At 37.9% G+C, this 16,600-nt stretch overlaps 1 protein-coding gene across 2 annotated transcripts in view; it reads right to left on the bottom strand.

Moving 5' to 3' along the window:
• Window positions 1-2,069: 2,069 nt before the first annotated feature.
• Window positions 2,070-16,600, bottom strand: part of CCNI (cyclin I) — a 32,487-nt gene continuing 17,956 nt past the window's right edge. For both annotated transcript variants that reach the window (XM_060147984.1, XM_060147983.1), the window contains 5 exons: window positions 13,739-13,867; window positions 10,467-10,541; window positions 10,184-10,324; window positions 9,650-9,880; window positions 2,070-3,636 (listed from right to left, as the gene is read on the bottom strand). In XM_060147984.1, the coding sequence (XP_060003967.1) occupies window positions 3,193-3,636; window positions 9,650-9,880; window positions 10,184-10,324; window positions 10,467-10,541; window positions 13,739-13,867 (1,020 nt within the window). In that variant the 3' untranslated portion in view covers window positions 2,070-3,192. The remainder of the gene's footprint in view (window positions 3,637-9,649; window positions 9,881-10,183; window positions 10,325-10,466; window positions 10,542-13,738; window positions 13,868-16,600) is intronic.

The raw sequence follows: 16,600 nt of genomic DNA, 5'->3' as shown, positions 1-16,600 counted from the left end.
TTTAGAAATAACATGTTAGACAAAACATCATATCTCAAAGCTTTATCCTTTGTATTTGGTAAGTCAGAAATTGAACCTTGTTAAAAATTCTTGGCCATGTGGACAATTCTCTCATCTTCAACCTGCTGTGTCCCAGGAGGGTTGTGAAGACACCTGGCACAGTATCTTCCCTTTCCAGTTGAAAATGTACAAACTACCTTAAGGATGAAGATAACAAGGCTCCCCGTTATGCCTGCTGAGCGTCAGTGGCTTGAACCACATTGTGCTGTTTCGGGCAGTGATGTTCAAGGACAACTTACTTTCTTGTTTCAGGAACTCCAAAGGAGTGAATTAGAAATCCTGAAAATCCAGGTATGTAAAGAGAATAGACAGGACATACGTACGTGTTGGTTCTAACAACATAGGAGAAAAGAAAGAATACTTCTTCGGGGGCAGACGCCAATGTCTTAACTCCCTCAATGGCAGGACTGTAGGCTCCGATTCTCATCAGCTTGGCCAAGTGAGGAACTACGCTATAGCTTCTTTCAGAGCCGAAGGCATGGGGTCAGGAACATTTCTGACAAATCAGTTTTATCAGTCTTTTTAAGTGGCATTTGAGAGCACTCTCCTTTCCCAGCCCTCCCCTCCACACTAATGTAAGACATCATCTGCAGAACATTCAGTTCTCCACAGGTAACGAACTTCAACCCTGAAAGACAATTATTCGGCTACTCCTAGTAAGAGCTTCAAGAGCTAGAGCATGCACTTTCACTTCTGCTGAGTGGAGGATTAGAGAATAACTAATTTCTCCCATCATGTTTATTCCCTTGCCTTTGCAGAGCCTTTGTGGAATAACAGGTTTTCTCACCACCAGGAGGCACCAGGCAATTGTGATCCATAAAGCTCGAGTTTCCAAATCTTGGAAGAGAGTAATTGTGGTGTGATGCCAAGATTTAAGACAGGTATCTTGGGACAGGCTAATGAGAACAGTTTCTGATAAAACAGGATCTAATTGAACAGTAGGAACATTCTTAATGAAAAGTTCCACACTGTTCAAGAATGTTCTGCTTTTTTCTGTCTCAGTCCGTGAGTTCAGGCCCCAGAGAGCCAAAGTTCTCCAAGAGCTCATGGTAGCGCAGGTCTCTGGGACAGTGGCAGGGAGATGTAACTGAAAGGGTGCTCAGGAGGGGCTGGTCTCCAAAGTACTATCAATCATTTAACTGATCTATGGGTTAAATAAGCTTTGAGGCATGAGACCTAGCAGCAGCCCAACCATTCCAATTCAGTTTCCCATGAAAATACTTTTTTCCAAACGGACTTACCATCCATTTTTGATTAGAAAGCCTCAAGATCAAGAAATTAAAATATTATTTCTAACTTGTGTACCATCTGTATGTAGCAACTGGACCACAAATGAAATATTCTGATTCTAGACTCAACTTTATCCCTAGCTTTCTACATAACAAAAATGTTCCTCATTTGTTAAGTGGAAGTGGGCAGGGGGTTACGTAGCATTTATTTTAATGATGAACATTTGTAGTTGTGGACTTCCTGGAGCTCCCACAATTCAGGAGAATTAAGAAACAGAACCAGATGAAGATTAGGATAAGTGGGATTTTTTTTTTTTTATGTGTATCTGCAAAGCCAGCCTCATGCTGTCTTCACCCCCAAAAATAGTTCATTCTTCTATATTCCTTCTTACTCCCTGTACTTACTTACACGTAAGTTTCCCCCTTGACTGGACTACAGCAGGTAGCTAGCCCTACCATAAAAGAATTTAAAAGTCAAATGTTGACCGGAGAATACTCTTGCTCTGCTAAACCAGAACAAAATCAGTGGCTTAAAAGTGACAGGTTATCTAGATATGGGTCTGTGTCTGCCCTCACAGTTCCTTAAGCTAAGAATTTACTGTTTGGAAGGTCACAGTCCACCATGTCAAAACCTAAACTCAGTCACATTTAAATCCCCCCTTTCTTCATGTTTTATTTTCTGCAAGCATATTAGGATTTTTATCATCTTCCGTAGTTGAAATAGCAGTGCCTAACTAATCAAGAACTTGCACTTCTTCACAAGCAGGAAAAAAAGAGATAAAAAGGTTAAGGACAACTTTTATTGCTACCAATCAGTACATGGTTCTGACTGCAGTACCTTCTTCAGGCTGCACAGGGAGCTCAGGACCCAGAAGTCATGAAGAGAATACAGGTAGGCTGGGGAGGCAGGGGGATTAACTTTTATCAAGTAAATCCTAATAGCTTAACATAAAACTAGGGTACTGAATTCAGTTATTACATGTTACAGACCCAAATCATAGAGCTGCCCCAACATCTAGACAGTCTCTCCTACTGATTATAAATGAGTGAACTGAACAGGTTTTTTTTAATCTAATTTTAGTTGTTACATGTTTCTTTGGTGAGCACCTGGATATATTAACTTTATCACAAATTCTATTATACAAATGTCAAAAATGCTTCCAACAAATCTTAAGAGTATCCTAATCACATGCCACTTTTAAGCTTCAATTTAAGATAAAAATGAAAATATTTTGTTTCCAAACTCTAGAAATTGAAAGGAGACAAACAAAAATCAACATGGTAATGGGAGTCCTTTTTCTGTTACCAACTCTGATTCACAGGCAATTTTGAAGTACCTTTTTCAGATTAAGCTGAATTTGAATCATGGATTATAAACATGGCTGTCACTGAAATAATTTGTTCACTAAATTGCTAAAAATAAATTTTCAGGGTTTCCTCATCAGTGGAAGTCAGGCTATAGGTCAACATGCATAAAATTCATTTAGTATTCAAAGAAGCAGCAAGCAAAAGCAAGAGGAAAATTAAATCAGGATTCTGGGACAAGGTTTGCTAGCTAGGAATTTTGGAACTTTAAAAAAGAAAAAACACTGAACGTGAATTTCTGACACAGGGTAATCTACATTACATTTTAGCAGAGAAAAGGGTGGAACTGACAAACACTACAAAGAAATTTTTTACTTAAAAATTTTTTGATCTTGAATTTTACACTTTTTTTGGTCTTTAAGTGCTTAAATAATGTTGAATTATAATTAGCCATACAAGTCAACAGGTTTTTTTTTTTTTCTGGCTCATTTCGAATCAGCCTGGTAAGGTATATACCTTTATACAGCCTATCCTGTTTTCCATGTTCCCATTCCCACAGTAGTCTACCTTAGTTTGCGCTTGAAGGTAACACCTGGAGCTACATGACAGAAACAGGCTGCAAAGGTGGACAAGGGGAGGTATGTCCCTCTTGCCTTGATAAATCAGTGCCACACACAGAACCCACATTTTCTGAAGCATTATCTTCATTATAGAGCCGTTTGATCCCATCATAGAAGTCGTCCACTTCCATTTCCTCTACTTTGCGTTTAGCAGAGGTATGCTTGCACCCACTGGCAGCTGGGAGATGATGGTAGAAGGCTGCTGTACCTCTGACTGGCACTTCTGGTTTGCTGTTGTCCTTGGAGAAATCTGGGCCTGGGGCAGAGGAGGGGTGTAATCTGAACACTCCTTTGTCACAGGTCACCAGGGTGTGCTTGAGGGGACGGTAGACATAAACGGAATTTAGAGGCAGGGAAGACTGCAGAGTAGAAAGGTGATGTGCCACAAGCTCCCGACAGTGGATCAACCGGGAGCTATCCATCTGAGCCCGGGGGGAAGAAAACACAAAGTTGATAATTAATATAGGCTGTCTGTCGTCTTTGCTGGCCACTTTTTCTCCCCGTGCCCTCTGCCCCCCAAGATTTCTCTCCCCACATCTTTTACCTCAAACTCGTCTACTCCTCCAGCCTACCTATCATTTTTAGAAACTGTGTCCAAATCTGTATTTGTATTATAAACTTCTTTGGAACTTGAATTCTTTATTTGCAATTGTATGCTGTACATCTTCATGAAAGCTGAAATTATTCTCTTTTGTTCACTGCTATATATTCCAACATATGCTGTTCAGGCTATCTCCCCTGTCTAGAAGGCCTTTCACCCTACCCTCCTTTTCTCTTCCAACCTCCTTAGTGAAGACCAAGGTACAGATAAACATAAAACCCATTAAGCATTTAAAGAAGCAGACAGAGGCAAGAAAAAATTTAAATAAGGGATGGGGAAAGGCTGACTAAGAATTTTGAACAACTTAAGTATTATTTTGTTTTTAAAACAGTAAATGGGAACCTTTGACAAGTTATATTTTTGTAGAAAACAGCAGAATTGACAACAATAAGAAAAAACGTTCTTGCTAATGTTTTTAATCTGGGAGTTTCACTAATTCCTTCTTATCCTTCAGGATAATTCAGGTATCAGTCCTTTTTGAAGCCACCCTTGACTCCCCTTAACCCCCCGACAAACCCAAATTTCAGGGTCATCTGTTTTTGTATCAACCTGTCATCATACTTACTACACCGTATTACAATAATCTATTTAACCATTTAAGCTTTTCTACTATAGACTACAAGATCCCAAGAGGTAGGCACTGTATCATGGTTTTGTTTTTGTTGTTGTTGTTGTTGTTGTACGCGGGCCTCTCACTGTTGTGGCCTCTCCCGTTGCGGAGCACAGGCTCCGGACGCGCAGGCTCAGCGGCCATGGCTCACGGGCCCAGCTGCTCCGCAGCATGTGGGATCTTCCCGGATCGGGGCACGAACCCGTGTCCCCTGCATCGGCAGGCGGACTCTCAACCACTGCGCCACCAGGGGAGCCCTCATATTCATTTTTATTCCCTAAGTTTCTAGCACCACTGACTGTACCTGGAAGGCCTTCAAAATCTTACTTGTGATAGAGAGTCCAATTAGTTGCTCTTTGCCTTACTTTCCCTGCAATTATAGCTCTAGTCAGAATTCCTCTGGCAACATATATTTCTCCCTATTCAAATTTCTTTAGCGGCACCCCAAGTGCCTGCTGGAAATAATCTAACCTCTTTAGCTTGGTATTAAGAAGGCTCTCCACAATCTGACCCAGCCTTATTTCCTCCTACCATATCCCAATTTGTGCTCTACATACCTGCCTAACAGGCCTGCTCTCTACTCTGCACAAATCTTGCCCTTTCTTACTTTACCCTTGCTCATCCTGTTTCTACACGTTGAAACTGTATTACGTATTCCTTCCAGGTCTGGCTAACTGATGCCACCTCCAGGAAGCCTGTCCTGACTATTTAACCATCGGGGATCACTTTCCAGTCTTACATATTCTTTATATAATCAATTCTTATTCATACCTATAAAACCTGCAGCACACAGCATGACTTCGCAATACCACAGAGAAAATAAAGGAAAATAACATGCTCTGCAAGAACATATTTGGTGACAACATTATTTTTATCTCTAAATATACTCATTACTTGTTACCCAGGTCAGTGGAAAGGAAGACGAAAGGCTGGTGTTAGTCATCACATAGTACAAAGGTAAAAATGTCTGCAGAAACTATACCTGAAAATGACCATTTTTAATATCTACTATTTTGTTCACTAATTTTTTTTCCCCTAGTTTGAAAGGCACTAGATAACACCCTAACAAACAGGTAAGATATTATTAACTAGTATTAGAATTTCTTTTCCTCTCTTAAAAACAATGGAACAAAGCACACAGGATAGGGATGGGGCTTCAAAGTTCTTTAAGGCAACTGGTACTCTAGGCCAGGTACCACGCTTCTTCAAAAAGCCTACAAAAGAGAGGTAACAGGAAAAAAGACAGAAATTGGGAAGTGAAAAGAAGGCTACAGGGTAAAAATTATTATAAGTATACCTAGGTTTAATGAACTGTTCTTTAACAAATGAATGATACTCAATGGCCTAGAAAAGTAAAAATATCACAAATATTCTAATGCCTTGGTCACTGGGCATAGTATCACAGAAGAATCCTGAAGAAGGACATGTATTTCAAGTAAAAGGAAGACTATTTATGTCATTATAAACTTCCTCTGTGAAAACAGTAAATAGGGAGTTCTATTTATAGGTGAGGACTGGCAGAAAACGGGGCTGGAAAGACAATGAAGATTATGCAAACCAATACCATCTAATGAACTCTACTTCCACCCAAGTCAAGTCCTTTGTCTAAAATAATGCATCAAAATAAATTTCTTCTAATCTACTACAACCTAAATTTGTTCTAAGAAAAAAAATAATATGGTCCTCATTGAGATGCAGTGGAGGAAACAAAATAAGCACACATATTGGAATTGCTGCAACTTTAGACAACAGACAAGTCCTCTAATGAAATTGTTATAAAAAGATTTAAAATGAACTTGTTCTGGTTGCAGAGTGTCAAGAGAACATTTAACTATCTCCCCAAATTCAAATACGGTAACCATTTTAAAGCATCCCCTGCAACAACAAACAGAACTATAATATAGCTCACCAAGGAGGTAGGTAAATAGCACTGAAAGTTTACAGAGCAGACATCCAAATAGGTTACTGATGGGAAGAGGGGATCAGAACAGCATGATGTAATTGGTTCAGATGGACCCATAAGGGTCAATGGACAGCATAAAGCACTGAAAATACCGTGCAGTGCAGTAAGTAGTCTGACTTTAAGCACCTTTAAGAAGAACTAGAAGACCCTGGTGGGGAAGGTCTGCTTCCTTAACTCCATACTCTAATTTTAAACTACACCACAGCAGAAACATGTACTTTGACTAGTGCCTGAGTAGGGTCTAGGAAGACCACCACACTAATCTGGGTAGATTTAACATCCTGAGATAATCAAGGTGGACCACGTCAGTCAGAAAGAGGAGAACACGAGTATAGCCACAGAAGCAGAGCAATGAGAGAAGGGGTAGGAGGAAAGAGAGGGTTAGCTATCCCAGGATGATGAGCAACAACAGGTAGCAAAAGAGATGAGGGGTGGTGATCGGGGCGGTGGACTGGGGAGTGAGGGGACAGGGAGGGACAAGAGGAAGCTTGCCTTTCAAACCAGGGAACACTCACTGTACTTCGTCTGAAGTCCAGAGGGAACATAGGCAGAGTTGGTGATAGTGGGCCCCCTCACAGCATGAGATGTCTATGATGGACCACTAAGCAGTCCTCTCAAACCAGGACCCTGGGAAACATGTCAGAAGTAATTCCAGCATGATCTTACCATCTGATGCAAGAATTTTCTAAACTAGAACCAGAAATCCAGGAGAAACATCTGATATTACTATGGCCTTGTCATGGGTCTAATCACAAAGATATTAGACTTGGTGTTCCTACATGAACACAGGTGAACTTAGCAAAAGGTAAAAATGTCTGAGTCTTAAAGAATAAGGAGCCACTCAGATTTGGGCCACGAGGGTTTCAGAGAATTGCTAAAACCAAGTCTCAAAATCTCTGAAGTTCTGTGACCTTACTTGTTTTAAACTGTCTTCCTTATTATAACTTGACTATTACATGAAGCAGAGACTTTTTAGAATCACTGTATCCCCAATGCCTTGATCATAGATTTCTCAATAAATGTCTGTGGAATATAACTATATACATATACAAGAGAAAGGAACAGTGGTTTTCAAACTATGTCCAAATAGCTTATGAAAGGGAAGAGGCCATGTTATATAGGACTGCATCTGATAGGCCTGTGCCCCAAACACACATTACAAAGTAATACTTTACTACTTAGGATTTTGGGATTGTGTGTGTACAAGATTTTGTTGGGGGTGAGGGAAGGGTTCCAGTTCTAAAGGAAACTCTTAAAACCACTGGACTAGAATCTTCAAGGTTTCTGTGGTACAGAAAAAGCACTGGTTTTTTTTTTTAGTTTTCTTTGCTACTAAGTTCTGTGTGTCTCTGAGAAAGTCCCAAGTTCCCTGGACTGCAGCTATAAAATAAAGGAGTTGAATGATATGATTTCTAAGAAGGTTCCTTCAAATTCCAAGCTTATAATAATAATACTTGGGGAAAACAGTTTCAGTGAACACTTTCTTCTAGCACCAGAAGACTTATGAAAGAGAATAAGCAGATTCTCTAGTGTTCTTCAGTAGAGAACAAGCCCTCAAAGCTACAGAATATACATGCTATTTACATTCTTACTATTTATGCTTCGAAGCCTGTCCTTTCTCTGTGACAGTAACTCTTCACATAGCAAATTTTCTCTGTACTAGATTGGAAACAGGCACAGAGACCAAGTCATGGAGGCGTTTAGAAATATGTCCTTTGTTCCAATAAAAAGATGAAAAATGTAGGAGGTAGGATGTTCTCTTTATGTCCCTTCCCCTCCTTCTGCAGTCTAACGTAAAAGATTAATATTCAACTTCATTTTCCAACACTCTAGGTAGGCAAAGTAAATGTTCTGTGCTACACTATTCACTTATGTGGTAGTTTATGTTAGTTTCTAAAAATTCTCACTAAACAGTAACTATCTCCTTGGGTTTATTTTCATTATAGCATTTATTTCAATGCAAAGAAGCACTTCTCAATTATTTTAATCTAACACATGCAATTAAAAGAACATAAAGGAGAAACAGCCTTTGTTACACTACCATCGTTTCCCAGGGATACAGAACAAGCTGAGCCACGCTAAGAACAGTGGAACAAGACACATATAAGAGGAACGGAGCTCTAGTTGATATACTGATCATCATCATCATCATTCTTTTTATGAAAAGACTCTCAGCCCTTCTCTGCTCACAAACTAGGGCATGATATTCTCAGCTGAGAGGTTGCACTGGTATACCTTACATGTCTGGGTCTGCTAACTTTTATAGCTCATATCTATAAAATCGTCAACTATAACTATCTTACAAAACACCAAATTCAAGTATTCTCTTTTGTAGAATTATAAGTTTTATTAGCTCAATAACTGCAGCCCTTTGCTCAAGTTAGTTCTTTTTATATTACAAAATGTTTTTAAGCTCAGAATTTAACAGACTCTGCTGTAAATAACACTCAATGAAACAAATCAGAATAACTACTGCCAAATGAGAATAAATAGGGACATATATATTTAAAAGGAAAGTAGGTTCATAAGTCTTTGGCCGAGGAGTATGGTTTGCAGCAGATCTAAGCTTGTAGGTTCTATTTGGTGACATGAATAGAAGCAATAAGGATTCTCTCCAAGTTGCTGCTAACATACAGCACCATTACTAATTTTTCATTTGAATGAGAATTTTCTCCACTAAACTTTTACTTTTTATATAGACAGTTGAAAAAAATTTAACTGACTGCTAACATTTTGTATCAATTTGCAGATACAAGTTATTAACCAATCTTAAGCAAGAGTGAAAACTACCAGGACTTCACAAAGTCCTGGAACTTCAGGAATATAGTTTCTATTTGCCAAATACTTCCCTCTCTAGCCAACGATAAATTATCTGCTTGTCTAAAAAAGTAACTTCTTGCAATTTATGTTCTTGACTTTTATAAAATGAGTAAGTCAGAAGTACTATAATGAAACCTACAAATACAGCTAGGAATGTTCTTCATACAAAACTAATGGAGAATATATTATCAAGAATCTTACTTTTAAAGTAATCTAGAAGGGATGAAAAGAATCAAGAAAATACTATCTGAGCTTTAAAAAAGGAAAAAAAGACATCTAACACATAAATTTAAAGTGTGTAAAACTATACTCTACTCTTAAAAATGAGTTGCCATTACAAGATTAAAATGTCTCTTAGTTTTATAACTATCTGCTAACCCTATGTATCCCAATAGGAGAAAAACTTTAAAATGAACACTATTTAATTAGACTGACACCTACCTGTGCTTTCTGAAGCAGTTCAATTGTAAGAGGAAGCCAATCAGGAATGAGTTTCTCCATTTCCAAACTAACCATGGCCAGGGCAAGCATGGATCCTTTGAATTGCAGAAGTTGGCTGCAGGCCATACAGTGAAGTAATTGCTTGGTAAGGACTGCCAAATGTTGAGATGGGCTCAGTTTGGGCAAACTAAAAAGTAACTGAGGCCTAGTTGACACTGCAATGGCATGGAACTAAAAAAAAAAAAAAAAAAAATCACAAGAACATCATTCTAGTTTTACTCAAATGTCTAGATAAGCTATATACAGAAACTGATGTAACCTCAGGTATTACTCAATTTCTAAGTTTGCAATTTTAGCTTCAATGATTTGACATACACCCCAATTTCTCATTTTTCCTTGGCTAATTGCAATAATTTTCCTTTTCCTAAAAATCAGAACAACAACAAAAAAAATGAGTGGGCAATCTACTTTTCAAGTTACTGAAACAGGACTACACATTCAAATAAGAAACTAAAAGATTTCAGGTATATTTACAATGTGAAGAAAATCCAATGGTGTGGCTGTGTGAAGATCCCAATTCAACTTATCCAGAATAATTCTCTCCATCCTCAGAATTTCAGATGAAGAACATCCACAGAAACTATCTCTTGCCAACACCTTCAGTACTGGTATTCTCTATCCAAAGCAAAGGGGGATGGGGCAGGAGGACAGGACAGAAAAAAATAAACTCATTTTTCAGTTTTTGTTTTGGTAAACAGAAAATAAAAGGATAATTTCAAAAAAGAGACATGACTAATCTTTAAAGGAAAATATTTACCTCATCTTCCTCAACAGTCTTGGCAGCTAGGAAAAAACAGCTGATTGCAATACAACTCAGGTATTTTGGGTGGGCCTAAAATGGGGAAGAGAGAAAAAGCAACTTCAGTGATTCTTCAAAAAGTTGAGTTAAAAGTATGCACACAATTCTATGGAATTCAATTAATCTGATTCCTACGCATTTTTTTAAATTAATTTATTTATGGCTGTGTTGGGTCTTCGTTTCTGTGCGAGGGCTTTCTCTAGTTGTGGCGAGCGGGGGGCACTCTTCATCGCAGCGCGCAGGCCTCTCACGATTGCGGCCTCTCTTGTTGCGGAGCAACGGCTCCAGACGCGCAGGCTCAGTAACTGTAGCTCACGGGCCCAGCTGCTCCGCGGCATGTGGGGTCTTCCCAGACCAGGGCTCGAATCCGTGTCCCCTGCACTGGCAGGCAGATTCTCAAGCACTGCGCCACCAGGGAAGCCCCCCTACCCACTGCTTTCTAGATCAGAGCTAACTTTTAACTTCATAACCTCAGCCTTATACTCTATGGAAATACTAAGACCATTCCATTGTTGGAAGTTCAACCAATGCTAGTTAGCCAAAGTTAATTTGTATCCAGCAGAGATGAGCTTGATTTTACAAGACATTTTTTTATTTAATAAAATTCCCCAAATTAAAAATATATTTGTATATTTTTTAAGCTAGTTTTATTCTCTTTGCCTGTTATATCAGTTAGATTAACATACTAGGTGTTAGGGGAATTAAAGAGAAAGAAGGGAAAATAAAATAAAGGCTATTAATATATTTCACATGCTTTAAAAAATTATAGGATGCTAGCAGATGAAATTTTCTAATTAAATTTTCACCCAAAAAATTATATATTCAAGATCCATGATAAGAATGAAAGGCTCCTAAATATATACAGAACCAATTAGTGGGGAAAAAACCTTTCTTGGGTTTGACACCCATAGGAGGGCTTGAATTTGCCTATTTTCCTTACCTATAATGAGCAGGCACACTTTCTACATCATTGGTAGAATAGGGTTTGCCAACCCAGCATCAGAATCCAATTTTAAATAATCAGGACAGGGATTTCCCTGGTGGTCCAATGGTTAGGATTTGGTGCTTTCACTGTCATGGCCTGGGTTCAATCCCTGGTCAGGGTACTAAGATCCCGCAGTTGCTCGGTGCAGCCAAATAAATAACCATGATAATTTAGTCCAATTATATTGAATGACACAGAGATAAGTTATATAACACAAAGAAAACCTGTTTCAACATTTATTTTATACCTAAATATTACATTCCCATGAAGCCTTGGGGAAGGCTTCTGATGACCAGAGTATGGCCTTGATTAATTACTTAATAAACATGCCAACTAACGACCATTGTGCCTCAGTATAAGTGGCAGACTGTCTAGGAATCTTCCAATTCTCTGCCAGTATGAGAAATAAAGCTAGTTCAATACTATCAATGTTTTTAAATAATCATTAATATTAATCAGAATATTACTGTTTAGAAAGCACTGCCATAAATATATCTTCTTTTACAGATGAAAAAACAGTCTCAGAGGTTAATGGACACCACACAAGTGATATAGAAAGTGAAGTCAGATCTTGTTGCTAAGACAGTTTTCCAGGTTCCCTTATTTCTCCATGTACACAACATATCAAAACCATATCCCTGAGGTAATCAGAGTTCATTACAAAGAAAAGAGTCCAACAGTTAACAACTTTGGGTAGGAAATGCAACCCCCAAATCAAGGGCACCAATAATAAATTTAGTACTGAAATGAATCCCAACAGCAAATATGTGGGGGTGTGTTTTTTAAACAAACAGTAGTTCTCAATCCTGGATGTATACCAGAATCATCTATGTAGTTTTTGTTTATTTCAATACAGATGTCCAGATCTCACCTACTAGAGATTCAGATTCAGTGTGTCTGGGATAGGGCTCGAGGTCTATTATTTTTAAAGAATTTCATAGTACCTTCTTCTGCACAGCTGGGATTGAGGTTCCATTCACTGTTGTAGCCCTTTAATGGTCTGCTTTAAGCACCTTTAAACTATGAATACATTTTAGATGAATTGTTTCAATATAGATTAACCATATCTAAGTATCTGATGCTAGTAGTATGATAGGACCCATTAAATAAGCAATATGAAAGAAACGATATTTTATTTGGCAAAATTCTCTAATTGTTCCAAAAACTTCCCCTAAATCTGTTTAAAATGTTTAATAATAAGGCCAGTAAAAATCTTCTCTATGATAGAAGCTACAACAAGTCCATTAAAATTTTTGAGGAATATACAACCCAAGAAACGACACTAACCTCAAACGCATCTTTCTCTGTGAAAGGGAGATTAGCTACAGTAGGGGACTAGGGAGAAGGGAGGGGGACTTGATGCTGAGATAAATGTAGGCATCTCAGATAACCCAGACTGCAGGCAATTAGTGTCATTATAATTTAAGTTGCTTTACTCTCAAAAGTAGAAGTTTGAAACATAGAAAGGTAACTTGAGTGGCCATCCAAATTCTTCCACTCCATAATTCTTTGGCTTCTATTTTTTTATACCTAATAACAAAGAATATGGCACCCTCAGCACTGAATACATCATTCCTGCAGCTACATATTCCTAGGCATACAAATAACAACTGAATTGCTTTTCATGCCTTGCTATTGAATAAATGCTGACTTTCTGCTTTAAATCTGTTATGGGCCTACTATGACTGATTTCACATAATATAACCAACAATATATTATAGCAATAGGGACAACATAAAACTTACCTGTAATGCTGCCATTTAACAAAAATACAATGAAGTTATTTTATGACAGTTCAGTTCATCTTGTTATACTCCTCTAGAAAGTATTTATATATTGTTCAGAAAACTACACAAAAGGGATTCAGTAAATAAGTAGTGACAGAGAAAAATATGCAATAGGCTTATACTTTTCTAGTCTGATTCACTGTTCACAACTAGTACTCAGTGTGTTAAAAAGATGACTGAACATTTTGCCAATGCTATATGGTTTGTATTAAAATCAAGAGATCAAAACTTTCATAGGTTAAGTATAAATTATGAATACTTGTAGCCAAAAGAAAACTACAGAATATAATCAGAAACATTTCCGAAAACTCAAAGCAATAGCTTATAAGTATATATATAATCTTTAGGAAGGTTTTCCACTCCTTCCCACTTTGTAGAATATTTTACTAATAGTCCCTGGTGTAGCATATAAACCCTCAAAAAAGAAGCTGTATGTAAGTGTATTCTAAAATATTTACCTTTACAGTAGCTAAGAACCTGTCCAAAAGACTGCTAGCCAGAGCAAATGTTTCTGGGTAAAGGTTGAATTGGTACTTGAGTTTGGCCAGCCACTGGATCACTTCATCTCTCTGGGATGGAGAAACATTCTATAAGGGAACAATTAAAAAATAAAAATAAAGTGAACAAGTAAAGTTTCAAGTTATCATCAAGGATATGTTTGTAATTCTTGTTTATAAAAGGTTAGCAAATGCTATGGAATATGTATTTATATGTTAAAAAATGTTTTAAAGTTTATTCAAAATCTATCAAACTTGAGATAAATGAAGATAAAACCTTATGTACTACTTATAGCATTTAATATCAATATCCAATATTCTCTTATTTATTAAATAAAATTTTCACGATGTCATCTCACTATATATCTATACTTTAATTAAGCTGAGGTTTTAAATTTTAGGTAACACTAATATCAACTGATAGTAATTTTGGAAGTAAGTTTTCTTAATTCTTGAGAATAAGAAAATATACTGAATTTCTTTCAAAGGCAGCAAATAGCCATTAAACTATTTTAGGAAACACAAATGGACTATGATAACAGAATGATAGTCCATTAAAAACAAAACTAAAGTCAAGAGGAATAAATGAAAAATATCAGGAACAAGAGACAAATTACACATTTAAAGATGATGAAAGAATATTGAAGGGGAAATTAACCTGAACCAACTTATCATTACAAAGATCACTGCACAAACACTAAACATTACTGGCATTTTAATCTTCCAACATATTATTTTAAACTGCTGGATATAGGCTTAATTTTTAAAAGGTACACACTTTAAAGCAGTATTTAACGATTTACTCTTCAGTTTTGTAAGCACCATAAAAAACAAAACAAACCTAGTAATACTTAATCTACTACTAATAAAACAGATCTATGTAAGTACTACTTCTGCCAGGTAAACACAACAAAGTACAGAAATAACTCTGTGATTAGTGGGAAAGACTATTTTCAATAAGTGAGAGTTCCAGACAAGTAAAGGTTTAATCTAAGCACTGCAGGATTTATCATCATAACCATTTTGGATAGAAATCTCTTTAAAAATAAATATAATACTTATCTAATTCCTCAGAAAGTACAGAGACCACAGCTTAAACCTTTTTCCTGATCATTCAACTTAATGAAATTAATTCCTATATCACAGAAAGATGCCTCAAGAGCTACTAAAGCACGAAGGGCTGTACATCTTGACAATATATCTCCTCAAACAGGTATTTCAGTTGGAATTTCTTCTCTCCTTCCTCTTGGCTTTCTTTAGTTTGTAAGGAATAAGCGCTTTGATGATCATTATAATCTCTACTATTGCACTGGCTAGTTTCTCTTATTTTAGTCCAACTCCTCTTTCTGTCAGTTTTCAGCTTTGACACAACAAAATAAAGTGTTTCTGTGTTGGCCAAACCAACTAATCACACATGTAATTTTTATATTTAGCTCTGAACTTAGTTATAACTGGTATTTTAGAAGGTTAACTGCCATACATTCACCTTCTGGTCAATTCCTTTTGTCAAATAAAGATTGAATCTAGAATACTGCACAAGAAATACTGAGAAGAAAATGAGATAAAGATGGTTTACAACCTCTTATATTTACATCTCACCACCAAGCTGGTGTTAAGACTATGAACAATAATTTGAAAACATCTGACAATCAAGACATTTAACTGAGTTCATATTAATGAACATTAAGTGTCAGTCATATGATAGGTCATGGGAATACAATGAAGAATGAACTCTGGGACTTCCCTGGTGGCACGGTGGTTAAGAATATGCCTGCCAATGCAGGGGACATGGGTTCAATCTCTGGTCCAGGAAGATCCCACATGCCGCGGAGCAACTAAGCCTGTGCTCTAGAGCCTACGTGCCGCGACTACTTAGCAGGTGTGCTGCAACTACTGAAGCCCGCGTGCGTAAAGCCCATGCTCCGCAATAAGAAAAGCCACCGCAATGAGAAGCCCGCGCACCACAACTAAAGAAAGCCCGCGCGCAGCAACGAAGACCCAATGCAGCCAAGGGGGGGATAAAAAAAGAATGAACTCCCGCTTTAAACTTTAAAATTTAAAGTCTCACGGTGAGAAGAACAACCAGAAAATGTTAATAAAATATGGTAAGCATTAGAATAGAGACATACACAGGGTGCTAGCAGACCACACTGGAAGGGCACCTGGCCCAGTGTGGGGGTAGAGTAAAAGGCTCTTGAAGGAGACAGTAACTAACTTGTATCTTAAGGTGAGGGGATGGGGCGATCATTTGTGAGGCAAGGAAAAGAACCAAGTATTTTAAACCTGTGAACTTTACTCTGAAGGATAGGACCAATGTCAACCTGGAGGCAATAACCTATTGTTAAGTTCCTCAGATTTGCATATAAAAATCAAGATGGATGGAAAAGACTGCTAGAAACAGATATTCTGACAACTAGTGAAACTAGTGATACAATTCAATGAATCAAAAAGAAACAGTAAGTTTCTTTTGTTCATGGGACTGAAATTGTGGGCTTGACAGGTTTGGGGTATATAGAGTAGCAGGGAACTGTATGTCCTGCAGAGACTATTATCCAACTTGACAAGAGGAAACTGGAGTTACGCTATTAAAGCCACGAGTTGGATTCTCACTCTTACAAAAGGAGTCTGAAAAAGGCAGCAAAATACTATCTGGGGGCTTCCCTGGTGGCGCAGTTGTTGAGAGTCCACCTGCCGATGCAGGGGACACGGGTTCGTGCCCCGGTCTGGGAAGATCCCACATGCTGCGGAGCAGCTGGGCCCGTGAGCCATGGCCGCTGAGCCTGCGCGTCCGGAGCCTGTGCTCCGCAATGGGAGAGGCCACGA

This window comes from Lagenorhynchus albirostris, chromosome 4 (genome assembly GCF_949774975.1).
Source record: "Lagenorhynchus albirostris chromosome 4, mLagAlb1.1, whole genome shotgun sequence".
Classification (NCBI taxonomy): Eukaryota; Metazoa; Chordata; class Mammalia; order Artiodactyla; family Delphinidae; genus Lagenorhynchus; species Lagenorhynchus albirostris.
This window is presented reverse-complemented; position numbering and strand designations above follow the sequence as displayed.